The 10,093-nt window shown below is 38.2% G+C and overlaps 1 protein-coding gene across 1 annotated transcript in view; it reads right to left on the bottom strand.

Moving 5' to 3' along the window:
• The window catches only part of BMP5 (bone morphogenetic protein 5), a 118,423-nt gene that overhangs the window by 10,712 nt on the left and 97,618 nt on the right, over positions 1-10,093 (bottom strand). Inside the window, exon 4 of the mRNA XM_006757747.2 lies at positions 4,959-5,153. Within this exon, the coding sequence (XP_006757810.1) occupies positions 4,959-5,153 (195 nt within the window). The remainder of the gene's footprint in view (positions 1-4,958; positions 5,154-10,093) is intronic.

A 10,093-nucleotide genomic window follows, 5' to 3' on the forward strand; every position in this document is an offset into this window, starting at 1 on the left:
CAAATGTTTACTTCACTTTTATCCAGCTCACTCCTATGTAAATTTATTCCAAGATGGCTTTCCTGACCCCTCCACACTGATTCAGGCTCCCCCCCGCCCATAATAGAATATACCTATTTCTATCTTTGTGCTTACATGCTATATTTTATCTATTTGTACCTGACTCACACACTAGACCAGTGATGGCGAACCTATGACACGTGTGTCAGAGGTGACACGTGAACTCATTTTTTTGGTTGATATTTTTTTTTGTTAAATGGCATTTAAATATATAAAATAAATGTCAAAAATATAAATCTTTGTTTTACTATGGTTGCAAATATCAAAAAATGTCTATATGTGACACGGCACCAGAGTTAAGTTAGGGTTTTTCAAAATGCTGACACGCCGAGCTCAAAAGGTTCACCATCATTGCCCTATGGGGTAGGTACTGTTAAAATTTTCAATTTACCTATGAAGCAGCAGAGGAAAATAGAGGTCACATACATTGTTCAAGATTATACAACTAGTAAGTAGTGGCCCAGGGTTAAGTGATATGTAGATGATAGATAAGGGTATAGATAGGTAAGTAGATAGATACAGTGAGCTAGATATTATATGCACCAAAATAATTGTTGTTTTAGGAGGGATTTCCAAAGTTTTTCATGAATCAGGGTATAGACATAGGCTTTTAGGGTTAATTACTATAGAAAACATGTGGATTAGATGTATTCTTATATGTGCAGTCTTGCAGGATTTTCATTGATTTTGAAAGCCCCGATTTAGAAAGAACCAAATGTCCCTTTTAAGAGCGATATGATTAAATAAACTCTCACAAGCACTATTGACTATATGCGGTAGAGGTCACCAAGAATGAGATCACCAATTTTAAAGATGATGGAGACATATTGTTAAAAAAATAGATAAAACAAGGATATAGCATGCCTAAAGAGGGAAAATTATGGAGACAATAAAAAGATAGGTCGTTGCTAAGGAGGAGTCGGGGATGAATAAGCAGAGGCCGGAGGATTCTTAGGGCAGTGAAAATACTCTATGTGATATTATAACGAAGGATATACATCATTTTACATTTGTCCCAACTTACAGAATGTACAGCACCAGGAGAGAACCCTAAGGTAAACTAGACTTTGGGTGATTATGGAGTGTCAATGTGGGGTCATCTTTGGTTATACATATGCCATTTTGGTGAGTCATATTGATAATGGGGGAGGCTATTCATGAATGGGACGAAGGAGTACATGGGAAATCTGTGCCTTCCTCCCAATTTTGTTATGAACTTATATATTGATTATATAAAATATTCTAAACAATTGATTCCAATTAATTGTTCTTTCTGGTTTTGATTAATATGTTTGTCCAAGAGGTATTACTTTACATTGCATCCACTAGGCAAGAGATAGTGCTGGTAAGGGTCGAGAAGAAGTGCACAATGCTTTCATTATAATCACTTTTGGAAAGAAAGTGTCCTAAGAAATCACCATGGTGTAGGGCAGGGGCACCAATAACTGGATTTGCCTTCAAAGATCTCTGGCACGGAGCACACAATAAGCAATCTTATCAAGCAGTTCTGTAGTGAACCAGGACTTGCCTTTTGGCATTTTAGTTTTTTCCAAATTCTTAATGCTCTATTCTCATTGACACTGATATAGGACAGCATCTTGCTCTCAGTAGGTTCTTTAACATTTTTTACTAACCCTGTGCCTTTATATCTTAAAGAGTGGCTAACTTAAAAGCTAGCTATTGCCTCCATTGTCTTCCCCCAACACCCAAATTCAAACATCCACTGTACTGCCTCATCATGAAACAGGCCACCTCTCCCATAACGTGTTTGCTCAATCTTCTTGCCAAAAAACTAAAGAGGGGTAGTTTCTGCAGAAAACATGGGAGCTGTGGTTCAGTGTATTTTAACCTGAAGAGGGGGTTAGGTTTTCCCATACAGTCAACACATTAACTTAAACACCAAGTATTTTGATGGTTTCTACTATATGCTAGACATGGTCCTAGGCCAGGGGTGGGCAAACTTTTTGACTCAAGGGCCACAATGGGTTCTTAAACTGGACCGGAGGGCCGGAACAAAAGCATGGATAGAGTGTTTGTGTGAACTAATATAAATTCAAAATAAACATCATTACATAAAAGGGTACGGTCTTTTTTTTTTTTTTTAGTTTTATTCATTTTAAACGGGCTGGATCTGGCCCACGGGCCGTAGTCTGTCCACAGCTGTACTAGGCTCTCCCATAGGAGTATGCAGGAATAAAGGGGTATTAAGAAATCAGAAGGCAAGTATCATTGAAATAGGAAAGAAGTAGAGGTAAACACAGCAATAACAACCTGAGTTTTAATTCTCTTGCACTAACTGAGACTGTCAACATTTGATGATTTGACTTGAAAAAAAAAATGCAATCAGGCAAACATCTACTAAAACACTCCTCCCTCCTTTCTTAGCCATGGAGTCTTTGCACAGTATTTTATTGTAAAAGCCTAGCACTATTACAACATTTATTATTTATATTTGGATAATTTTAAAATTTCACTGGCATTTCAAGTCTCCTAAGTATCAAATTTTGTGTTTATATTAGCATTCCCTTTCCTTAAAGCCCTGTCTTTAAAGTCAAATTCCATAAGACTTTTTTCCTGTCTGCTTGATTAGTACCTATTGAAAGGTTAAGTCTCATAGACACAAACCAGCTACTTTCTTCCTTTCTATTATCAAAATATGAACTTGCTCCAAAACCATCTACCACATATTTCACAGAAATGGTTGCCAATGACAAACTTTTAAAAGAGAAAATATTGGTCTATATTAGAATAACTTTGTGCTCTAAATGGTGTTAGGAAACTGGTGAAAACTTACGTGATTTCTGCCCCATATGTTTTATTCATCTCTCGTTATAGCAGTACATTTGTTACTTGTGGTCAGGAAGAGAAGATAAACAGAGTTTACCAATGGGGAAAAGGACTTTGATGATTTTGCTCTCTAAACCGCCTCTGCCAGAGATGTTATGAGCTCAATAATAAGTACAGGACTTGGGCTTTTCCCTTTGTAGTCTCCTCAAAAAGTATTTACTATTCTATTCAAGTTTTAACAAACCTTTTTCTTAATGCAGTCTGCTACATTAAATTAAAAACATTTCAACCAATTTCAGACCATTCTACATGAAAAGAAAAATATACAACTTTGACAGGCGAGTATTTACAAGGAAGGGAAGGTCTTAGAAAGTTGTTTTTCCCCAGCTTTCATATTAACCAATTACAATTTTTGCCAAACTAAATATCTTCTGAAGATCTTTATAAAATAGATTGGTAATGAGGCACTACTATCATGTTTTATTTTCAAGTGAAAAAGATGGTTAAACTTATTTGTTAGATAATTATTTTAAAACATCACTCTAGCCCTGGCTGGTGTGGCTCAGCTGGTTGGAGTGTCATCCATACACCAAAAGGTTTCAGATTTGATTCCTGGTCAGGGACCATGCCTAGGTTGTGGGTTTGATCCCTGGTTGGGGTATGGACTGGAAGGCAACCAACCAATGTTTCTCTCCTGCCCCCCGCCCCCGCCCCGACTTCCTTCTTTCTAAAATCAATAAGCATGTCCTTGGGTGAAGATTAAACAAACAAACCAAAAAACCACATCATTCTATACATAGCATGTAATTCAGTATAATGTTTTTTCATAAAGAAATCCTCCCTCTTGCTTCTGTCGTTAAATACACCAAATAGATTTCTTTCTAACAGTACTCTCCTAGAGCCCATACTTTAGGAAGTTTCCAATGAATTCCACTTATTCTTTTTGTTGACAGTCCCAGATGCAAAAATAAACAAACAGACAGACAGACAAACACAAACATGTGTTTTTATATGATTTATCAGTTTTAAGTGATTGTGAGGTGGGGATGAAGAGTTCAGGTATAATGAATGGCAAACACTGTCTGGATGTGTCTTTTCGCAAGAGTTAAGCATTCTAATTTGCTGAAAAGCCATATGCAGGGATTACATCTGTTTTATCTGCCAGCTCATCTATCGTGCCTCGCATGTGGTGACCATTAACATGGAAGAACACATATTTCACGAATGAACCAACATGTTAGACTAAGTTGAGATGTGCTACGGTAACTTTTCCCCTCCAAATAGACTTATTGTTTAGAGATAAAGATAATTTCTTGGCATAAAATAGCCATCATTTTTATCTAAAAAGAGCTTATAAAAATCTGCCTGTGGCCTGGACTAAACAAGGCACTTATTGGCATAAATAATATGATGAAATCACTTCAGATTTTGGCAGTTAGAGGCATTTAGATCAAATTTACTTTTATATCCCTTCTACCAATCAATAGATTAAATTGCAGGCTCATTGGGATCCATTGTGTGCTTATAATATTTCACTGTAAGATTTTTATATACATGTGTATGTGTGTGCGCGCGCATGCACACACACACACACACACACACAACAAGGCAGATTAATTAATTAATAGCCCTCCAAAAAATTAATGGAAATACAAATATCTTAATGATCTTAATTCCTGCTTCTATTGTCAGAAAAAAAAAATTAATCTGCCTGATTCACATGTATTGTTTTAAGTACTAAAGAAACATTTCTATGTTGAATTTACCTGGCTACCCATCCATATTTGAGAGGTCCTGGGGAGGTCAGCTCAGCAAGCTGTGCAATTCACTTTTGGCTAGACTTTGTTGACGTAGCCATTTCATAATTTTATTACTGCCAGCTTGATTTTAATTTGAACTGAATCTTTCAACATAGCAAGGCCAGCCATACTTATTTTAAAATGAATTACCAAGTGATTCACTGATGAAACATTCTGGGGATGCTAGAAATATTGCTGGGTGATTTAATAAGCCAAATAAAGGTATATCCAGAGAGTAAATTTATGGCGGCTACTTGATTTGCAACATGTGACCCCATAACTCTGCGCATTGCTGCTCCGGTGTTACCTTACCTCCGACACTGGGCATTCTGGAGGAGTCCTGGTGAGAGCTGGATTTACTGCGGCTTTGGTTTTTCCGTTTGTTGGCTGCTCTCACGGATCGCAGGAGTACCTCGCTCGCCTTGAAGAAAGCCACCATGAACGGTTGTTTTGACTGAGGCCCATGTCTTCCCACCAGACCAGCAGATTTGACGTTGATACTGCGTCCTAGAACACAATGCACAATCACTCGGTTTATGAAAAACAAGATCAAGTTTACCTGATATGAATGAATTCTGAGGGTACTTTGGTGGTGGTGGTGGGGGGGAGTTTTAAAACATTATCAGAATCTTTTCTTTTCAGGCCAAACATCTTTATAAACATTGCGAGTTTACGATTACAGACAATTATCCATGCTTGGTTTTGCATTTTGCATCATTCTTCCACCGCAGAACACCCTCGGGCTGCCTCCACTAACAGAGCTCTCAGACCTGGAAGTCAGCAATACTGTACGTGGGAAGGTTGACTACCATCAGCCTGGAAATATCCACATTGAGTAACAATTTCAAAAATATGAGCTATGGGCTCTTCTGTATTAAGTTCCCTATAATTTTCCTCTAAGTGATAAAAGCTGAATGGCTGGCTGGATGTTGCTACTTTCCCCAGCTCCTTTGGAGCCCTTCAAGCATTAATTAGTGCTGATAGCCTCCCACTTGCCCTCTGGCCTGTGCCCAGCAGACTTTACAGAGCTGGGCTCTACTGAAAGCTCTTCAAAGGTCATTCCAGAAGCCCCGCTGGGGATGGGGACTTGCTTTAAGTGCCAGCTTTTTCTCAACTGGAGGGAAACATGAAGATTTCATAATTCCTCTCCTTCTGAGTTTTGACACGACTGAATGTTTACTGAAAAGATCTCAGAAGACACAAACCAAGCCTGGAGTCTTTCAGAAAGGAGAAAAATGCCCGATGAGCATGAAGACTGACCTTCATCTCTGACCTTCCTGAGCCACTCGGTATGGCTGTGCATCAGAGAAGAAGGGCCGGTAGAGGAGTGAGTTAGAAGTCAAGGTGTCCTAGGGCCTAGCAGTAGAGGTTAATAAAGTGCCTCTCCCATTGGGGTAACAATGATAACGCTTATAATTATAATCATGCCAAATGTTTTGGAGCCCTTGCTATGGATATGCTAGTCATTTTACTGTTTTCCTTGTGTTATTTGATTCCACAGATAATCTAGGAGGTACATGTTACTATTTCCCCTTTTTACAATTCACTCTTATTATCCTCTCTAGTTTAAAACGATCACTGAAAATATTATATATAACATAAATATCTAATCATATACTTTAATACTATAATATATATGAAGCAAACCATCGGCTGATATTGGTCCATGAAAATCACACAAAGAGAATGAACTATGTAATCTTATGTTGTAAATTTAGTTGAGAATTACTAAAAACTCATGCAAATTATCTACTTGACGTAGAGAAATTACCCATCTTTGAAGAGCAATATATAATGTGGTTTGAAATATGTGCGTGACTGACTCCGCTTTGCCCCATGGGAGATGTGCATGTTTTCTTAAAATATTTATTCAGTGAAGACTGTGGAGCAACCTCAGTCCATTCTATAGCCTGACCCACCTTAGAAGAAGGAAAAGGAAAACAAGTCCCTGAAACAGCATCAATGGCTTTTTAGCAAATAAACCCATGCTCTTAACAAAATTTATTTTGGCAGCATAAACACTTTTGTGTATACTGTATTGTGAGGAGACCTTCCACCGTCAGAAAATGAGACTGTGTCGTGTGAGGCTGTGCAGCTGTTGGGACAGACACAGAGGTCCTTTAAATGTGGAGGTACTGGTTAAATAAAAAAGTGTGCTCCAGTCCAGGCAGCATCAGGATGCTCAACAATTGTTCTACAGCATATTGGCAAAACCTGTTCAGTCCCTAGAAGTATTAAAATGGCATTCCACCTCACCAATGACACTATGCTCAGTCCTACCCAAGAAAGAACTTACAAATAATCAAAGCAGTAAACCTTAAACAAATAAGCATATAGGTTTCTCTTTTAAATGCAAACTTACAGTGGCTTTATGCCAGAGTCTATATTTCTTAGAAAAACTCTATCACTGGCATAAATGAAAGAGGCAGTTTGATTTGTGGTCAGAGCAGTTTCCATTCTACTTCCACTGTAACAAATGTATTAATTCAGCTCAGACTTCCTCCTTCTGGCAGCCCTTTTGCTGTAAAAAGAGAAATTAGAAGTTCCAGCCAAATACCATACCTTGAACTGACCCACTTCAATACATAAACACTTTTACAACATGTTTATTCAGGTGTAGCAGTTGAAATTGGTTTAAGATGTTTCCAGTGACAGAGAGCTCCGCAACAGAAAAAAAAAAAAAAGAACTGAGAAACTTAACTGTTATGGAATAGAATAACTGGCAATCTGTTCTTCAAATTTTTGATTTTTCCCCCCGTCTTGGAGTACAACATAAAAAGTATTTGTTGAGCTTTTATTTTGATTTTTTAATGAAGTGTTAATTTAACAGAAACTAGATTTTTACTTGTATAGATTGATGACTGCAGAAATTATTTTTAATATATGATCTTTCTAATACCGAAATAGGTTGCTGCAAGATGTTCACAAATGGAATACAGTAAAATCGGTTTTCCATTCATTACAACACACACAGACCCTTTTATAGTTAAATAGGCACTTAACGCAAAGTTCCAAGTTTCCTTTGGGTTGCAGGAGGGTTTCTTTTATTATTTTCCTAAAGACTTTCAATATTTTAATTTTTATCTGTGGAGAAAAAATACTTCTCTAAAGATTTATGTTCTGAAAACCGTAAAGATGTGCGTATGTTACAAATATGGGTTTCTTGGGCTTTACAAAGGTGGATATTGTGTGTGAAGTAAAGTACCCTTCAAACCAATGTGAACTCCCTTTAAAATAACTTTTGATATTATTAAGTTTCCTCTTGGTTTCCTTTTTACTTCAGCAATGAGGTGACTATTAAGATTCCATAAGTTAATGCTTGCTCAGTTACTTTTGGTCTTGAGCTACACCATAGCTTAACTATTTGACCTACTCCTTCAGACACAATACACCTACATTGATTATGTAGACTAAACCTTTTGAATGGCTGAACAGTTGTTTCTATTAGAAGTGCTAATGGGAACCCGGACTATATTACATGTATTGAAAATATTGAATCTTTTATAAAATTTATTTGAACATGGTCAATTTTATTATTAAGCATACAGTATGTTTTAGATATTGCAAATATAAAAATAAAGAAGTCTACCCAAAACCTTTTGATTTAGGAAACCTATATGTAGATGTGTATTAGTATGGATTTAATTTTCAAAGTTGATCCTTATTTTTTACTTCTAGTTTAAAAGAGATAGTATTACAGATAGATGATATATAAAGATTAAGCATTAATATACCATAAAAATGGGGTGGGGTAATAAAAAGAGTATTAAGTTAAAAGGATGGTAAGGACATCAGCTTGAGCCCTAGCTTAGTCGCCTCGGGATTCAGACATGTCTAGGCATAGCCAGAATATTGGTAGGAGTAATTCACTGCACATGTTTTTGAATGAGGATGGAGCAACTTCATGGGAAAGTCATTCTAAGGAAAAGGTGAATGCCTAACTCATAGATTCAGAACAATGTCCTAGTGAGTATAAGGAAACAGTGATTTTAAGTCTGTGCAGCTCCAATTAGGTTGCATGACTAACTTCTAAAGAACAAAGAGAATTCAAGAAAATGTCATAGAACTGTTTTTACCTAAAGTCCCTACAAAACACTAGGAAGTCAAGGCATCACTACTTTGGAGCTTGGTTAGTAATGTGACACAGGTGGTGGGAAAAGGTTCTCCCCAAATCAGAAGAGTGGCTTTGGGGCATCTCCTCACTGGGACAGGATGACAGGCTGTGGATCCAAGATTATCTCCTGTACCAGCATCAGCATGAGCTTCTGAGAGTGGTCACTGTTCAAAGGTGAGCAGAGCATTGGGACTTTAAGGTGCACCAACAAGTGTACCAAAGCGAGAGACAGTGCCAATGATGCATGAAGTGACTGTTAGATCAAGAGGTCACCTCCCTTGCTGTTGTAGTAAAATATAGAAATGTTTAAAAATGCTTAAAGCCCTAACTGGTTTGGCTCAGTGGATAGAGCGTCAGACTGCAGACTCAAGGGTCCCGGGTTCAATTTCGGTCAAGGGCATGTACCTTGGTTGCGGGCACAACCCCAGTAGGGGGTGTGCATGAGGCAGCTGATTGATGTTTCTCTCTCATCAATGTTTCTGGCTCTCTATCCCTCTCCCTTCCTCTCTGTAAAGAAATCAATAAAATATATTTAAAAAAATAAAATAAAAATGCTTAAAGAATGTCTAAAAATATTAGGAAGGTTTTGAAATGTTTCCTTGAAACTTAAAGTGTGATATTAAAGAAACATTCCCCACTGCCCTGAAGCGTGTGTACCTCATAGATAAGGATTTGAACTTCAGTTACTAACTCAGAGTGACTTGTCAAGATAACCATTTGAGTGAGTGATGTACTCTCCCTAGATAACCGCATGTAGCCCCTTGCCCTATTTGAAATTAACATGTGTGCATTGACGTAATTCACTGATAGCCACCTGAACTGCTGAGGGTACGAAACAGGCTTTAAAAATGGGTCCTGGCCAGCCAATGGTGCTTGCCTGTCGAAACAGCTACAGAGGCACGTCCTTTTGTCAGTGCTGCAAGCGACACTGCTCCAGGCTCCTCTCTCTGCCAGAGGACAGAAGAATGGCTAGTACCTCCCAATCTAGATGCAACCAAGCTCTTGGGTGAGGAACGCCGGCCCCCTGCATCCAGACTGGACCAGCCCAGCTGCTGGACCCCAGAGGACAGCACCACTGGGACCCCATTAAGCCTGTACCCGCAGCATCAGGAACTTTTATTGAATAATAAAGTGCTGTGTGATTTGCAACTGCATATGTTTCATGTGGTGTAATTCCTCCGGCAGTTAATTTAATTATTTTGCATACGCTTAAAACTGAAATTAAGGTTTCTGGTCTTTTTGGTCCTAGGCCTGCCCTTGGTCCTGCTTGGGTAGAGTAGCCGCTTGGCTAGCAACTGCTTGAATGTCCCACACCTGCACGGTTAAAGTTTAC

This window comes from Myotis davidii, unplaced genomic scaffold, assembly GCF_000327345.1.
Source record: "Myotis davidii unplaced genomic scaffold, ASM32734v1 scaffold313, whole genome shotgun sequence".
NCBI lineage: Eukaryota > Metazoa > Chordata > Mammalia > Chiroptera > Vespertilionidae > Myotis > Myotis davidii.